The following is an 18366-nucleotide window of genomic DNA, read 5'->3' on the forward strand; positions in this document are numbered from 1 at the left end:
TGAGCTCGCAGCTTAACTCTCACAAAGCAAACTGCTGCCATGCACAGCCTTTACTCACAGGCTGCCCAGACTCCTGTTTACCAGCTGAATGGTGTCACAAATACAAACACGGTCACCCCGGAGCGTCTGTTCCTTCCCCAGAGTACACGCCGTGCTGTTTAAAATGCGCAGCTTGATTTCCTCCATTTGGTGTGAATTCTCCAAATGGAGTAAAAAAAAACGTGGATTTTTACTCGATATTGCCAAGGTCACAGGAGTCCCAACCTCATTGGCTGAGGGATTTCCTGGTTTAACGCTGCCCAACAGAGAGTAGGTGGGAGGTCAGCATGATGAGCGAATGTCTTCTCCCAGACAGAGGGGTGACCTCATTGCTGTGGCATGCCTGGTTGCCATGGCGAGAGAGGATGTGAAAAGATGGGGTTCAAAAAGGGGTAAAGTGTTTTGTGATGGATCCTTGGAAGTTTGTGAGATCTGAGCGACATTAAAACCTGAATTCATTTGCTAAAATGATGTCCCATCGGGAGTGTTATTGTCTGTGTTGAGGAATCCTGCTGGTGGTTTCCTTCATGCAAATGAAAACGTTTTGGCACAGATGCCGTAATCCCCTCAATTTGCATGATCCTATGGGCGGGTACTACTAAGATGTCTTCCCCAGGCAGTGTGTGTGCATGTGTGAAGATTTCAGCTTTACAAGAAACAACAGTCACAATACTACATTCTCCGCAGCCGACGCATTAGTTTTCATCACCATCAGTCGGATAAGTTGTAAAAGCCTTGGTAATATTATGTTGTCTTCTTTTCTCGATTGTCCTTTACATATTGGCATATTGATCTGACCTCAACAGCATTCCTGCATGCTTTGCAGACAGAGGTGATGGATGGATGTCCCTCTGAGCTTTATAGAAGATGATGGAAGATTTAATAATTCATAAGTGGCTACATTTCTGTGTGTGTGGTTGTTTGTGTGCACATCTTCACTTCCTCTTGTCACAATACATCACCGGCATAGGTAAATGAACAAAGTAAATCATTTCCAGGCCAATCAATGAAATTGGGTTTCTCACAGCATAGCACACAGGCTGTAAGGACATTAGTCTGAAACTTTTTTTTTTTTTTACTGACTTTTGTGAAGGGGAAGTATGTTAAGTGAATCTGAAGTTAACGGTGTGGGTGTGTACCCTCGTTAATATTTCAGGTTTACATCTGTCGACTAATGGTGATCCTTGGCTCACATCATCACATCAGGCCCATTTGGTTCCATCCACTTCCTGCACCAGTGTCAATGTGCACGTCATATAATGGCCCAGGGCAACACCTGTACATACAAACTCGCTTGAACCTTCGCTTCCTCCTCACACTTGTGCCATATGTCAAATAGCGGAGAATATTGTATGAATGCCTGGAAACATTAAACCCTATTTTGATTTAACACTTAAAGGGGAGGTAAAAAACAAAAAAAAACAGTAATATGTATGTGCCCAAACTAGTCTAAAGTCTATGGTGTTTAATATTGTGTTTGTGGAATATAAAGCAGCAAAATTAATCCATTTCAGGGGGCGGTTCTGAGTTTGGTCATGTGACATTCACAAGCTGAGTCATGATTGGTCATTACCATCTCAGCCGAAAGTTAATAATTACTAAATATGTATTCTCAAACACCATTTCCAAGCTTACAGTATCTAGTTTTAATTCCACAGATGATGGGAATTTTTTTCTTTTTTTATTATATTATTTTTTAAGTTAAGGATTATTTATGTCAAACCACAATTTCAATTTGTTCAACTGTGTTGCCTTCCACCAGCTGCTGCTTCCCTGCACACACACAAAAAAAAATTCTGATCGGCAAACATAACATACCGGTACTTAAAAATATTGGAAAAATTGCATATATTATTTATGTACAATATTAATAATTTTGGTCCTAGAATTTATCCTTGCGGTACACCACAGGTGATATCCAAAACTAAAGACCTTTGTTCACCTATCTGAACAAACTGCTATCTCTACTCCATAAAACCTTTTAACCAATGCAACCCTATGCCTCTAATCCCCAAATTTTGTAATTTTGTTTACATATTATGATCTATTGTGTCAAAGTTTTCTTTAAATCTGTAAAAAAAAACAACAAACACCTTTTCCAAACTTATTATTTATTTTGTATTTTGATTGCACTTTTATGTCACTCAGATTCATATGAGCTGGCTCAAATGAATCATGTTCAGTTCTGACCTTCGACTGGCGCCCCACATGATTAATAGGATGCACAGATGTTCCAGATTATTACATCATGAAAATGTTTAATAACATTACCTCAGGGGGGGCTAATAAATATGAATGACGGAAAAGGTCGACAAAGAGCAGCATGTGGAGGTCATTATGTATTTAGAAATGGTTTTAACTGCCACGATACACATGCACATGAACCTAATTGCGGTTAAGAGTTATGGTTGAGAGGCGTCATTAAAATTTTTCCAATAAATGCTTTGTGGTATAAAGCAAAACCTGTTCACAAACTTCACAAGAATCTGCTTCTCCTTCAATTTTCCCGTTAATTTAAGTGAGACTTTTCGCTCCAAAACAATAGCTGCAAGCAAACCATAGCAATAGAGAGGGAAATTTTTAAAACATATTAATATATTAAGCAGCCATACAGCTACATAGCATAGTGTATAATTAAATGTTTTATAAGTTCTACAGCTTTTTTTCTATTCAAAAGTGGAGAAGGAAAATAATGAAGAAGAAAAAAACTATGAAGCGCCGATATCTCTGTGCTTCTGAAAGTCGCAGAGAGCTTTTGCTTGTTGCTCTCTTCTTTAAAATGAGCAGTATTGATAATTGTGTGGGCTATTTCCTGGGTGCCCAATATAGTTGTCTAGACTAGTGTTATTTATCCATCCATCTTCTATACAGCTTATCCTCACTAGAGTCGTGGATGAGCTGCAGACGCTCCCAGTGTCCCTGGACTATTTGCTAGGCAATCTCAGTGCAAATAACACTTTGATTATTATGTATTTTTAAAATAACATTATCTTCAACGAATGAGTCATATAATAGAGGTTTTTTGTTTTTTTTAATGACAATGAAAACCTCAAAGACTTTCTCACATAAAGACAGCCGTGCACAGTAAATTTGTAAAAGTTTACTCTGTTTAGAGCGGGACCAAACAGTCTTTTGAGAGTAAAATTTACTTGACAAAATTTACTGTGTGTTGTTGCAAAGAAATACCACTCTCAGGGGCCTACAAGAACAACTGTAATATTCAATTCGGGTTCCAGATTCCAGAAGCACCAGGGGAGTGCAGAACAAAATTGCCGACATACTTCGGCACAAACTCTCAATTTTGTCCAGTAAACCTCAGAGGGCCAGAAGTCTGTTTTAGTGGTCTCAGAGAGAAAGCAAAAAGGTGAGACTTGGGAACAAAATAGGGGGGAAAAGAATTTATTGCTCTGTCAGACACTGAAGTTAATTCCATTGGGATTCCAACAGAATTTCAGGAGGAGGGAAGCGATCGTTTTTAGATTTACGGACTTGACTCGTCTATTCCTATCCCCTTAGCGATTGGCTGTTTTTGGGCCCCAGCTAGGTGTCTTAAATCTGTTCCGATTCAGTTTTCATTTTTCTATGGTCATTAATTACATCCTATGATACTTACTTGTCTTTCACGAGTTATGTTCAACAAATCACACGAGTTCGTGCATGTGGATATTTTCACATTCTGTATGTGTGTGCGTGTGTCAGTGTGTGCACATGCGTAAAATCAAGTGTGCAAAGACTCTCTGAGTATTTCATGCTGATAATCCTCTTATGGTCTAAATTCAGTCACGCAAAAAATACCCAAATGTGATCTTTTGGATGCACACACAAATTACTACGATAATGACTGAATAAATACCGTTTCCCCGCTTATGAAATACTTAATTATATCCTTTTTTGAGATTCTTATCTTGAGGGCATCACAATCTGGTCGACACTAGTGTATCCCCCAATATATTTAATTCTGCCACTCCCAGCTACATATGTTTGCATGGAAAATGAATGCAATCACATCTGTGAACCCCCCAGGTGTGAATTTGTCTCAGCACAGGTTTTCAGTTTATGTGTATGTGTCTCAAGGGAAGTTATTAAAGGGCACAGGGCGAGGACAGCAAAGTAGCTTCTGTCTGGATGCTGCTGACATCTCCTGAAAGCCTTGACCCACTTCCAAGTCTCCTCTCACCCAAACATGCTGCATACTGAAGCAGCTCCGTCGATGTGCTGTGAAGCACAGCATGCAGATGCTCAAGAGAGAGGGTGTGCCTGCGATCAAGTGCCGTATGAATAAATTGTGTATTCAGGCCGCAAAGTCAGTGCCACTCAGCACGCTTGCTGACAGACAACATTGACGACCTTGACCAAAGTCAAAGCAAGGAAATTGCTGCACCTGCAAAGTTGAGCAACACGGGCACTGGTTTACAGCTAGACACATGAGGAGTCAAGATGGGGAAAGCTAGTGAAGTGAGGAATGTGACCATGTGTGTTGGAAACTGGGGATTGCAGGACGTTTAGACGGTCAACTGAGAGGAAGGAAGTGGGGGAGACACTTAGTCACAGCTGGTAGACACAGATTCAGACGGATTATGACAATAAAACACTTTTTTTTTTTTCTTCTCACATGCAGTGTATCATAAAGTGTGGATTAGCATATTTTCAGTTTTGGGCAGACTACTCAGTATTTTTAAGGCATTGTTTTGCAGACCAAAAAAATGTCCTAATGGAAAATAGTGGTAATTTTTTTAACGTTGGTCTAAGTGACATTGATCCACTGGGGGTTACAAGAACGTTCCAAAACCACCTGCAATAGTTGAAAATTTATGATCTACAGACCAGATAAAAATAACCCTCCCACACGCTTTGAACATCCATCCATCCATCCATCCATCCATCCATCCATCCATCCATCCATCCATCCATTTTCTTGACCGCTTATTCCTCACAAGGGTCGCGGGGGGTGCTGGAGCCTATCTCAGCTGGCTCTAGGCAGTAGGTGGGGTACACCCTAGACTGGTCGCCAGCCAATCGCAGTGCTTTGAACATTTAAACTTATAAATACACACTTTCATGTTGCCTTATTAAAACATACGTAGCCCATAGGCAGTATTGTGACCCCGTTTTGGGCTTTTTGATGGTTCTGACCAAGCCATTTAACCTTATTTAAAACAGTTTTTAAAGATCTTCTGAGTGCCTATTTTCACTAGCTTACTCACACAGTTCTCCAAATAAAAGGAAAGAACCCCACTGTAAATCTGACACACAATTAAACATTGTATGTTTAAACAACAATGTTCAACCAAACCATGTCATTTTGCCTAATGAAAGTGTGCTAGCCTAACACTAGCATGCTAGCCTAATGCTAACACATTGCCAAACAGCATAGGCGGGCTAATGGAAATTAGCGTAGACGTTAGTGATTATAATTACAATTCTAGTCTACAACTGCTTCTTTAACACATACATGGCAGCAACAAGTACTGTACAAATGGACATTTACTGTTCTATGGGCACTACAGGAAATTAGTTCCAAAATTCTTTTTAAACATTTGTGATGTGGTGTGGGCAGATTGAACCACGTTATAGCATAGGAGCGCTAGATATATGGATGTAAATTGTAAACAAGTGTGCACTGTACTATATCTGCAATATATAGGAAGATATTCACATTTTACTTAATTAAACATTATTATGAAATTGTCCTGGCTCTTGCAGCTGTATCTTTTTTTCCAAAATAGGTATTGTGTCTCAGAATTCAATCTTGCACACTAAAGCCTACCCATGCTTTTCTGGACCTTGATCTGAGGCAGCTGGAACAGAAAAGGACCTTCTCCATAGTCTCAAAGTGAGAAGTATTGCCCAAAATATGGGTTGAATCTTTCGTCCTAGATTCTTTCTTGAAAATTTCCTTCCCCCAAACAAACCATATTATTCTTTTCCCCGTTCCACAAAACTGGCATAATTCAGTCAGGTAGGTAATGCTGTTCTGTCTTAAACATTGTGCTTGGTGATGTAAGGCAGCTGCCAAGCCGTATAAACGTAAACCCATGCCCTAACTCTCCCACTAAGTTTAATAACACATGAGTTCTGGAATTCTGCCATTTTTAGCAAGCAAGTTGTTGGCATTCAGCAACCCAGCAGGGTAAAATTTAAACGATCAATAAATGAACAACCCCACCCATACATTGTTAGCATTCTTTAATGTTGATTGAATGGACAATACTACACTCTAGTCATTATGATGTTGCAGATGACAGCATTGCTTTGTCTTTGAAAAACAGACACACACGAGCACAAAAGCCCACTCATAGCTGTGTTTTGATGTGATCTCATTTGTCTTGCCTTGCCCACCTCATTAGTGGTGCTTGTGATAGTCCTTACGAAGACATTTTTTCACCACCAGGACTATCTTTGGTTTTGCGTAAAATGTAAAGGTCACGGACATCGAAACGACAGATTCATTTGGCTTTCACCCTGCCGGTGTTTGACTGAGATGTTGAAAAATGATCAAGTGAGGCAAGTTTTCAGTAAGAGAATCCTTTAAGCTAAAACCAAAGTCATGAAATTTTATTCAGGAAATTAACTAATCTTTTTTTTTTGTTGAAAGTAACACTGGTAATGGTAATCCTCCTTTGAATACACTGTTTTAGAGATCATGTTGCATATCCATAAGAACAAAAATATGAATATACAATAATTATTTAGGTCGATGTGTTGCTTTTTGTATTGCCTTTGTTAGATGCTGTGAGTGCAGCAGCTCGCTGTCCCACTGGTACTATGAAAAAGATGGACGGCTCTTCTGCAAAAATGACTACTGGGCCAAGTTTGGGGAGCTATGCCACGGCTGCAATGACCTTATCACCACTGGCCTCATTATGGTAAGAGGATTATACCGCTAACACCCATCTTTCCATACCTCCCGGGCCTCGGTTTATACATACATTTTTTAAGCTGTACTGTTTAACTTGCTCAAAAATGACACTTCCTTATCAGCTTTGGAGAAGGGAAAAAAAATCCTTTTTGAGTTTGTGGTGATGAAAAAAATACAATTGCCAGGCTTGGTGGTAGATGATAAGAAAAGTGTTTCAATAAATAGGAAGAATAAATTTGCAAAGTAATGTCAGTCTACTGAATTTAGATAAGAAGAATATTATAATAAAAAAGAATTTGCATTTTGTATCACTTAGCTTACAGCACTAACTTTAAGAGAAAACACTGAATAATTATGCAAATGAAAAATATGCTTTCGCTTTTCTAACATTTATGAATAGTATTTGTGTTAGGGAGTGGATGGTTCAAATGAAAGTGACTAGATTGATTGTGCATGATGAACTAGTACTTCCTTGAGACAAATTGTGTGTCCCCTTCGCTGTGCAAGCTCAATAATGTATATGTCTCCTTTGCTGTGCAATCTCAGTAATGTAACACCGCAGAGTCTAAAGTGTATAAGGGATCATCCCCCGTCCTCGGTGTCCTTCTCGGGTTTATTGCGCTTCTTACAACTCAGACTGATGACAGTCTCTGACTTAAACAGTAAATGAGATTGTCTATACATATAGTAGAATCTTGCAATACTGAGTTTGAATAGAACATGGTGTGTTTATAATAACGCAAACACCAGCTACAATATCTGAGTAAGTAAAAGTAAAATTCACATTTTGCTGATATTAACACAATTCGTTTGCTGAAATGTGATGTCATATGAATATATGAATTATATGAATGTATAACAAACAGAGCAAAGTAAACCATTTTCAGAAAGCCTTTAGTGTTAGCTATTGAATTGGCCAGTATTTGGCATTGTAATGTAATTTAAATGAGAAATAAAAACTGTGTATTTTATGCCGCAACAAAAAGTATTAGTTCAGCTATATTCCCAGGAGACGTCTTTTAAAATAATGACGAAAGTGAATTGCAAGTAGTTGCAGCCCTTAATTCTCCTGTTTTTGTTCCACTCAACTTTTAACAAGACAGCAAGTTTCCACAAAGCTTGCAATGCCATCACTGCCTTGCATTTACTATCTAATAATGAAATCAACCTAATTCATAGGCTAATTGCGAATTGAGCCACCCGACTTTGACCCTGTCTCAGTCTGATTTGGTTCAGCAAAATTAAAATTTATTATCTACTACCCACATCTTAGAACAACACTCATTTTTCAAGGGTTTAGACAGTTGGTGTAATAGAACAGATTGATTGAAACTGGCTCTTTGTAGACCTTTTTTTTCTTTTAATCAAGCTTTAGTCTTCCTGCAAATAAGTTGGCAGAGTGCACGTTGGCTTGCCAATAAGCGAAGTGCGCATTAAGTTTGTGCATGCGAGAGGGAAAAAACGAGGCTACCAACTACCCTATCAATTTGAATGACGGAGATTAGAGTGGTGACAATCTTTGCCTAACTATACACTATAAAGCTTGCAAGTCAACTTCCCCGATATCAGTAAACCACATGCTATGCATGTTAACAAAAAACAGCAACTTTCCAGCCGTTGAAACGTTTCTATCAGAGCCGATTCCATCGGATCCAATTCATTTTCAATGACCGTTTGGTAGTTTTGCCTACCCACAATGCACCACGCCGCTACCCATAATGCACCTTGAATTCGAGATGCGCACTTCGCTTATAGGGCACCCACACTTGCATAAGCGTAACATACATAAGAAAGAAAAAGTGCATTTGGCTGTAAGCAACCGGTCTTAATAAATAGTGCCCTGACTTCATGGCAATGGAAACTTTTCAGCTCAATACAGCAACTAGCATCTGAAGCAGGAGTTCATTCCATTCAGTGTGAGGCTCTCTCATCAAAAATAATAGCCAAGCAATAACAATCAATTAGTTCACCATTTGTTGATATTTGTGAGAGTAATGCTTACAAACATTACAATATGACAATCTGGCCTCAACCCCTATTGTATATTGTACTTGCGAAAATGTGTTGGTTTTTCTTGTCGGCGCCTGCAGAGAGCAGTAACTCACTTGTCAGACACCACTCAAGTGGTTTATGACCTTTCCTGAGGATGTATGTGCTGAACTGAGACTTTCACTCTTGTAATTGAATTACCATATATCCTGTCCCACCCTCACTCTGCTCTTATTGTTTTTCTTTGAGGAGACAAATCTGCAGACTGAATAAAAAGCTACAAAGCGCAAACAATAATGCTGAGTAATGGTATTGGATTTGTACCTTGATGATTTATGGTGATGAATTATATCCTCCACCCTTGCAGTTTATGGATGTGAATATAGAGTACCATCAAGTATTTGAACCCCATTTTTCCATAGTTCTCTACTTTAAAAATTAGTCATCAAACAAATATAAAGATAAAAAATAACCAAAGTAAACATAAAATGCAGTTTTTAAATGGTGATTGGATTCATTTGGGGGGGGATATTCAAAACTACCTGACCCTGTATGAAAAAGCAATTGGCTCCCTTGTTAAATCGTGATTTTACTGTGGCTATTCATATTTTTAAGTGCATTTTCATTGGCCGCACCCAAGCCTAATTACCTCCAGACCTGTTCAATCAAGAAATCACCTAAATACAACCTGTCTACTGCGATTGGCTGGCAACCAGTTGAGGGTGTACCCCACCTACTGCCCATAGCCAACTTAGATAGGCTCCAGCACCCCCCGCGACCCTTGTGAGGAATAAGCGGCCAAGAAGATGGATGGATGGATGGATGGATGGACGGACGGACGGACGGACGGACGGACGGACGGATGGATGGATGGATGGATGGATGGATGGATGGATGGATGGATGGATGGATGGACGGACGGACGGATGGATGGACGGACAACCTGTCTAAGAAAATGAAGTCCACCAAGAAAATGCCATGATCCTAAGGTATTCAAGAACAGATCAGAAATAAATTGACATCTATCAGTCTGGAAAGCGTTACAAAGTCATTTGTAAAGCTTTAAGACTCCAGAAAATGACGGTGAGAGCCGTTATCCACACACTGAAAAGGTGTGGGGCAGTACTGAAGTGGCCAGCCTACAGAAGTGACCACAAGAGCACAGTGACGACACAGCCAGAAGTTCACAAGGACGATATCTAAATAACTCGTACCCTCCCTCGCCTCAGTTAAGGTCAGTCATCATGACTCAATGATAAGGAAGAGACTGGGCAAAAATGACATCCAAGATGAAAACCACTGCTGAATGATTCCCAAAACTTGTGGGAGAATATGATATAGACTGACAAAACAAAATCTGTACTTAAATCTGGCCTAAATGTAACAAAGTCAAATGTGGTTGTGGTAGTGTTATGGTTTGGGGATGCTTTGCTACTTCAGAATCTGGATCACTTGCTGTTATTGAACTCCAGAATTATTCCAGAATTAAAGCAATTCTCTACAGAGATCTGAAAGATTCAATGCCATTTATAGAAAAAAGCAAATTTTTATGTCACATGTAAACTTTGGTACTTTCTTGGGTATCTTTCTTTACTTTTTATTTCTCATCTCAAGAAATCCCCCCCAAGAGTGGAGTGTGAAATCTAAAGTCACAAGATTTTTCAGTCAATGAAAATCCAAATCACATGCAGTGCAAGTCACATCATGTACTTTCAACTTGTTTTCTGTTTTGCTCTGAAATGAACATTCAAGGACAGTGGGAAGAAATGCAAAATCAAGTAAAAGGCATGAATGAAATGAGATAAGAAACTTTTTACATTTCAATGTGTTTCCACCGCAAAAGTTAAAAGATTTAAATCTTTGGGACAACTAACTAGCATGGGTTTGGAGAATTTGAAATTTGACAGTGTTTCTTTTAGCAAATGTTATATCCTGTATTTCTTTAATAGTCACAACATATTCAGAAATAAACTATAATCCATCAAATATTTGGTAGAGAAAACAACAGCAGCCTGTTCTGCTTTAGTGTTTTGTACTTTTAATTTCACTTTGCTGATTGTGGGTGGCACACTAACACATAGAGTGTGTACATACTTGGAAACACTGACCTTAAAGTTAACCAATGGAAAGTCCCAGATGCGAAATGTTGCCACTCGGTAACCTTCTGTGGGTGTGTTTCGTGGAGAGTGTTTGTGATGACGGACGACATGGCGACATACAGGACCTGCTCTTCATTGTTAAGACATAAGCACTGACAAGATGTGGTTATGTGATGAATGCAGTGGCCTATATGCATGCCAGACCTAATTCACCTAATTCTTGTCCTTCTGGATAAAACTGCTGTTTATGCGCATGATGAGTTTGTAGGGTGTACTTGCATTGCATACTTTCCTGGACACAAATACTACTGCAGTATATCGCTTACTTTGCACTTTAGCATTAGATGGGAGCGCTGAATTAAAAATCTTTTACTTAGCCTTGAGTGTCAGTCACTGTGCTATAAAATGCTATAAAAAAAAAAAAACATCTGTTAGAACGAATATCATTTCTTGTCATTGAAATTGTGTGCGACAATGTTTGTCTTATATGAACGATACCAATGCTTGTACCAATCGAGATAAAATTAGTACATGACTAAGACGTTTTTTGGCAGTTCCCCTTTCCTTAAGCATTTGTGACGATCATCTGTAACTAAAATCCCCTATTTTGGCTGCTTGGTTTCACTTCTGAAATGACATTCTCATCTTATTAACTAACTTAAGCTTTGATAAGGTCCATTTAAAATACATATATTAATAATAATTAGTTATTTATATTTTTTATTGACCCTGCTCTAGCAGAAATAAGTCACACCCATCCATAGCCACAGTTGTAATTTTTCCACACATTTAGAATGGTTAGCACTTAAAACATTAAAAGGGTGCCTACTATATCCCCTTTAAAACTGTTTGAATAGCAGATTATAGAAATCGTATTTTTGTCGAGCAACCATTGCCAGAGCATCGACAGTAACTTATTCATGAATTCTCAGCAGCCACGTGCAATGTGTCTGGCCGCCTATTAATACCTCGCCACTGTGATGGCCTTGAGCCCATGCCTGTAACAAGGGGGCGGGGTCAGCCCACTGAGACGACAAGGACAAGTGAGACGCTGATCTGGCGTAGGAGTGACACAGCAGCGCGATAGAGATTGGACGAGAGAGGAAGGACAGCGATAATAAGATTAACGGATGTGACACGTTTGTGTATCACATGCCCGATGACAGCATGGGTACAGTCCAGCAACACTGTTTGCTTCCCTTGTTGACTCATCGGTGAAGTCCTTCAGGCCCTTGTTTTGTTTTGTTTCATGTTGTTTTGTATTTGTGGGTAGAATAGACTTCCTTTTCTCCTGCTTCTTCTTTACTGTAATATGTACTTTTCTAAATACAAGAGCTGTATCAAAACCTACCTTCATAGCACTATTAATTCAAAGTATAGATTCTTGTATTTGTATGTAACTTCTTAATGAGAGCTGTTTTAAATGTTACTCTTTAATTGTAATTAAATAACACACTACTTTCAGACCTTTCTAAAGACTAAAGTTGTGGAATAATTTGTAGAGCATTGCATTAATCCATGTACACATGATTTAAAATTTGAAAACGTTTTTTTCTTAATTAACAAGTCACATATTGGTGATGTTATTTTGAAATAAGAGTACAATACTTTAAGGTATAAGAACTAGGGATGATGTAACTACTTTTTTTTTCAGACCTATACCAGTAAGAATTTAACTCTTTAGTAGTCACTGATACCAATACCAAGTACCGATACCGCAAGTAGTTTTATTTTACATAACATTACCCCCAATAAACAATGACAGATCATTTTAAAGACTGACCTATTTTCCCAATATTGCATCTATTCATAAAATCATATGAAATTAATGACATTTTTTTTCTATTTTTCAAATTATGAATTTCTACTTCCTGATAGGAAAATGGCCAAAAAATATCAGCCACCATCGCAAGTATCAGTTACTGTCCCGATATGACACCAGGTATCATTAATCACCCATTCCAAAGTAGAACTTTTGGCATATTAACAGCAAAATTGTATTGGTATGATAAAGTATAATGTTGAAAAGCGCAACTATGAATAAGCATGCGGTATTTGACTATTTGCTTTAATGACCACTGAGTAAATTGCAATCAATTTAATATCAAATAATGGTAATTAACTATACTATTTTATCTCAAAGTTATCAACTCAATAATTCAAGTGAAGGTTTTTGCGAATGTAGCTTCCTATAGCTGATATCATGTTGTCCTTACTTGAAAGTAATTCAGACTGTGCAACTGAATCAACAGCATCTACTGCCAAATTTGCCTCAATTGCTTCAAGACCTAATTACTCATTGGTAATTTGATTATTACAGCTGTTATCAGTGACCCTGAGTAGAATAATGTTCCAATCTAAACAGTATTATTATACAGTAAGAACAAATATTAATGTGAGGTTCAACCAAAATGTAGACTGTTTGAATATCATGATTTGGTTGACGTGATATAAAATAAGAATACACTGGGGAAAAAAATAAATAAAAAAAATCATAATACAACAGAATTTTACTTTATATTTAATTTTTTTCTGTATTTTAAAAATATTTATTTAAAAACTGTAAAAACACTATTTCTGTTCTTTTGCAAAAAAAAAAACCTCCATTAGAAATACATATGTTGATTGTTAAGATGCATTCACAAATGTATCGTAATTTCACATATATTTGTCTGTTATACTTACTGAGAAATTAACAGTAAAAATTCATAATTTTACCATAATTTCTTTGTGAATTGACTTTTGTTTTTTTTGTTTTTTTAAGTGAAAATAACTACAATTTCTGTAATGCCCTAGATGGTAGCATTCATTGTATTAACATTTGTTTTGAAAGGACATTAATGAGATATAGGTAACGGGGTAAAATCTTTGAGAGGGTGACAATATGCAAAGTAAATAATTGGACTTATGGATGCTGCCTCTGAGGCATCAGCACTAAACACCAGTGGCAGCGTAGGTCAGTGGTCCAGTGGGTGTCTGGTATCCTTGAGATTGTGGGTTTGATCCCCTTGGTGAACATCTTCAAGTATCCTTGAGCAATATACTGAACGCTGCGTCATCGGAAGGTGAATGTCTAGTCAAAATGTGAAGTGGTTTGAGAGGCTCATAAGGGGGCGAAAATGCTTTAAAGATCAATTACCCTTACAGTAAACCCAATATCTAATTTTTCAACAGTAATTGGCCGTGTTTTGAAAGATTAATCACATTTTTTTTCATATACTGTTATATTACATATAATCTTTTTAAAATTAATTTAATTATGTAAAAAAAAACTTTTTTTTTTTTTTTTTTTTTTACCAGAAAGTAATTTTCTGTTATTTCACAGTATTCTTTTGGCGCTCCAAGCGAAAATTAGTTTTTTAATGATTTTTTTTTTTTTTTTAAACGCTGTATGTAGTATTAGTAAATACTGTAATAATGTTTAGTTTGCCAGAATTAATGTCACATGTTTTTTGTTTTACATTACAACATGTGAGTCATTCTGTTGTGGTCAAAATCTGCCGAAGTGGGAGATTTGAAAGTAAGAATAGGCATTTGCTGATGACACAAGAGCATGTGTGTGGAGGGGGTGTGGAGGGGTGTAGGAAGGTGAAAATGCCGGCCGGCGCGTGTGCAAGAGGGGGCGGGGCCAAACAGGAAGTGATGAAGTCATAGCTAAAGTAGGCGAGGAGGGGGTTTGGTGTAGGAGGGCAGGCAGGAGGGATGAGCTCAGCTGCAGAGGCGGAGGTTCGCTCGCCTCCCGCCCTCCCAGTGCAGCTTCAGCTTTCTGCCGCTGTGACCGCTGCCTGCTCGTGTGTCTGTTTTGTGCGCTGTGGCCGCCTGATCTCTTTTAGAATGCACTAGAACAGCACAGAGACGCCGGCTCTTGGTGGCTGACATGGTGGGAGACTTGTTTTTCTGGAGCTTCTGCTGTCTTAGGCTGTGGAAAAGGGACAAGAAGGTGAGTGGGAGTACGGATGCTGATGCGGATGATGTATAGTAGGCATAACCCGGGAGATGCTTGACATGGTTTGCCGGCTGCTCTGTCTGTGCACTTCCCCATCATCTTATCTCCCTTTTCAGTTTGAAGCTGATGCTGCGTAGCTGCAGAATATGTGTCATCTCAATGTGGGTCACTTTAATGCTGTGTAATTCCTGAGCTCTCCTCTTTTCCGAGAGGCGCTCGAGGCTTTTTCTTCATGTAAAAAACTGATGAGCCATGGCACATTGGCACTATTTTAAGAATGGATGCCCTGATTGTATGAGCATTCTTAAGTTGTCACGTTTTAACCTTTCTCAGTCATAGTACCCCGATGTATCTCTACAGTTAGTCGAATAAAGCCGGGCCTCTATATCCTGTGGTGCTGTACTGTAGAAGGGGGTTTCCATTCTGAGCATCAATGTAGCCTTCGGTCTTCTCTGTGGCTCCCAACTTAATTGTATTTTCCTAAATAATCTATCCATCCATTTTCTTGACCGCTTATTCCTCACAAGGGTCGCGAGGGGTGCTGGCGCTTATCTCAGCTGGCCCTGGGCAGTAGGCGGGGGACACCCTGGACTGGTTGCCAGCCAATCGCAGGGCACTTTCTTAAATAATGTCTTTTGTAACGCAAAAGTCCAACAGCACTTCTGATCACCTTCTGGGTTTCAACGCAGGAAATGGTTTCGACACGACTAAGCTTGAACTCTCCTTGCGAGGGAGTATCTGACCAATTTAAATATGTTGTTTTGGCTTTGTTGTCAAAGCAAAAATTGCGACAGTATTGACTTTTGTTTTGGTGTTAGGGTCAGGTTTGTTACAATGAGTTTAAACAAAGCCAGATCCACTTTTATTTTGTTGAACCCATTGAGAAACATTGTGTCTACTATTGATATGAGGTCGTCTCTCATACTTAGCCAGACTATCTGACTGCTACTAATGGATGAGGCACTTATAATTTATTGTATTATATTTATAGGGTTTTCTTAACTACAAATGTTTGACTTCATCTCTTGACATAGGAGAACCCACATGTTTTTCACATTTCCAGTTGGACATAAATTACACGGATTGGTTTAAAAGTGTCTGTGCACATTCCACAGACAAGCAAAGTTCACACATGTGAATCATTAACAAAAACAAACAAACAAACTTTAAGGCACATTAAGACCAACTTCATCTGTTTGGATAGTCTTGATAAAGTAATTGTCACATTCCTAAAATAATACTTGCTTTTTTTTCCGTTTTTTGTTAGAAAACTCGAAAAAAACTAGAAAAACTGAACCAAATATTGATTATATTTTGTTTATTATTTAATTTTAGAATGATAATTGAATGTTTAACTAAGGGCATAGTCAATTTTAGTAGAGGTGGCCAGCATCCTGATGAGACATTTAAGGCAAAAACAAAAAGTGAAAATTTGATTGTGCAATTATTTTAGGAATTGACAAAATGTAATTGTGTGAACAAGCCAAGGTATTGATAAGATAAGAATGAGCAGTGAGTTGCAAGTCAAGGGATTGATTGAGCTTGCACAGACTTCCCAATTCTAAAGTTTATTGATCCAGGTTTATTTAGTCATTGAGGCTGAATATAATCCCTTCTGAGTGCCTTTAAAGCCCAAATTTAGAGTCAACCTTTCCTATGCGTGTTAAAATAGAAATAAATATATTTCCTGGTCAAAGTATTGCCTATCATAAACCTATAATACAGTATTGGGAATGGCAAAATAATTTCCAGTTACTAGTACAGCGGTGCCTTGACTTAATGTTTTAATTATTTCTGTAGCCACACTTGGCGACACTGATCCAAAGTCTGTCTGTTGTTGTCTGTTCCTATTGAAATGAACAAAAATGACATTAGTCTTTTCCAGCCCCCCCCCCAAAACGCCAGTACTTAAAATAAATATTAAAAAAAAATGGCAATAATGGAATTCCATAGAATGTAAAGAATTAAACAGCTGCTGCATCATGAGTTCATGCTCATTTTATAGCTCATTCTGGTGTGCACACATTGTCCACCAGGAGGCAGTACATTCTGTGTCGACAGTGTGCTTATTTCATGATAAAACAAAAGAAGACGATTGCAATTAATGCTGCACTCTAGAAAAATGGGAAGTCGGAAAGTTGTTGAGGGGGAGTACTGAAAATCTGTATAACCTCCAAAAAATACTCAATTATTCAAAAACCTAAAATTAATAGGAATTTCTATGATTGGGCAGCATAGCTCCGTGGTAGAGAGTTTGTCTCCCACCCCAGAGGTTGTCGGTTCAACCCCCAGCCCTTGCAATGTGTCATTGAGCAAGATACTGAACCCGCAGTCACTCGAAGTTGTGAAGTGCCTAAATACCAAATGGGGGAAACACATAAAAAGTTGTTTGCAAGGATGACTTTTGTTTATTATTTATTTACTTTCCTACTTATGACATTCAGTCATTAATTTATTTTGTGTTATTTTGTTTTACCTGTCTTTACTGCAGAGCTGATTTTAACTCCATGAGTACTTTGTATGCAGTGATGTTTGTTTTAAAGTGATATACAGGATAAATAAAATTGAGTTGAGTGGCACATTTTTGTCAAGTTTCAGCTGGGATTGAATATAAGCAACTTTAATAAGTGTTTTGTTTTTTTGTTTTTTAATAAGAGATTTTACTCATAAATGAAGACTAAAAAAATGAGTCAGTTGGCAGCATGTATCTCGAAACACTCATTAAGGTAACGCTGTATTGTAAATAAATGATAATTCTTGGAGATGAGTCTCTTGAAATAAACATGATTCACTTTCCAATGTACTGCACAATGTCGCGTTCTTCTATTAATTATTGTCAACTGATTTATTTGAGCCTTTTTGTACTAAGCAGCAAAGAGAAATATACTAAACGTTACGCTAGCCACCAATTCAAGACATGCAGCCTTCTTTGAGTGCCTGTAAATATTGAAATTGGAAGAAGCAAAACATTAGACCACAATGTCCTGTGATCTGAAGCCCTGCAGTCAATGAAAAAGAAGACAGTGTTTCAAAATAACAAGCTGAAACAGTTGCGCCTTCTCCCGCGGGGGGATTCATTTGGTCACAGTTTGTTGTGTTGTTAATAGATAGCGCCACAAGGCCGCATGGTTGTCAGATGCGAGGGCTCAAGTCACACACATTCCAAACCATGATGAGATCAGACGCACTTGATAGAATACGTCAGCCTGAATTCAGACATCAAACTATCTGTTTCATTCAGTAAAAATGTGATGTGATGGGTTTATATTATACATGTGATGTTTGTCAAATCTGAGAGTTGTTTGGTTAACAGTCACATGGTGGAGTCGTGTTTTTGTTTAGATGTTTTACAACAGCTTCATTCTCCTTGCATTTTTCTCAAGCTTTAATATCTTCCTCCTTGATAATTACCACCTTGGGGTTTATGTGCTTCC

General features: G+C 38.2%; 1 protein-coding gene across 6 annotated transcripts in view; it reads left to right on the forward strand.

Annotated features, from left to right (window-relative positions):
• Nucleotides 1-18366, forward strand: part of limk1a (LIM domain kinase 1a) — a 43106-nt gene that overhangs the window by 12600 nt on the left and 12140 nt on the right. For 2 of the 6 annotated variants that reach the window (XM_077541590.1, XM_077541591.1), the window contains one exon: nucleotides 6767-6905. In XM_077541590.1, the coding sequence (XP_077397716.1) occupies nucleotides 6767-6905 (139 nt within the window). Of the gene's footprint in view, nucleotides 1-6383; nucleotides 6555-6766; nucleotides 6906-14673; nucleotides 14927-18366 lie in introns of those variants that run through there. The other 4 variants (XM_077541595.1, XM_077541592.1, XM_077541594.1 and 1 more) reach the window with 4 other exon arrangements.

Source organism: Festucalex cinctus, chromosome 13 (genome assembly GCF_051991245.1).
Source record: "Festucalex cinctus isolate MCC-2025b chromosome 13, RoL_Fcin_1.0, whole genome shotgun sequence".
Lineage (NCBI taxonomy): Eukaryota > Metazoa > Chordata > Actinopteri > Syngnathiformes > Syngnathidae > Festucalex > Festucalex cinctus.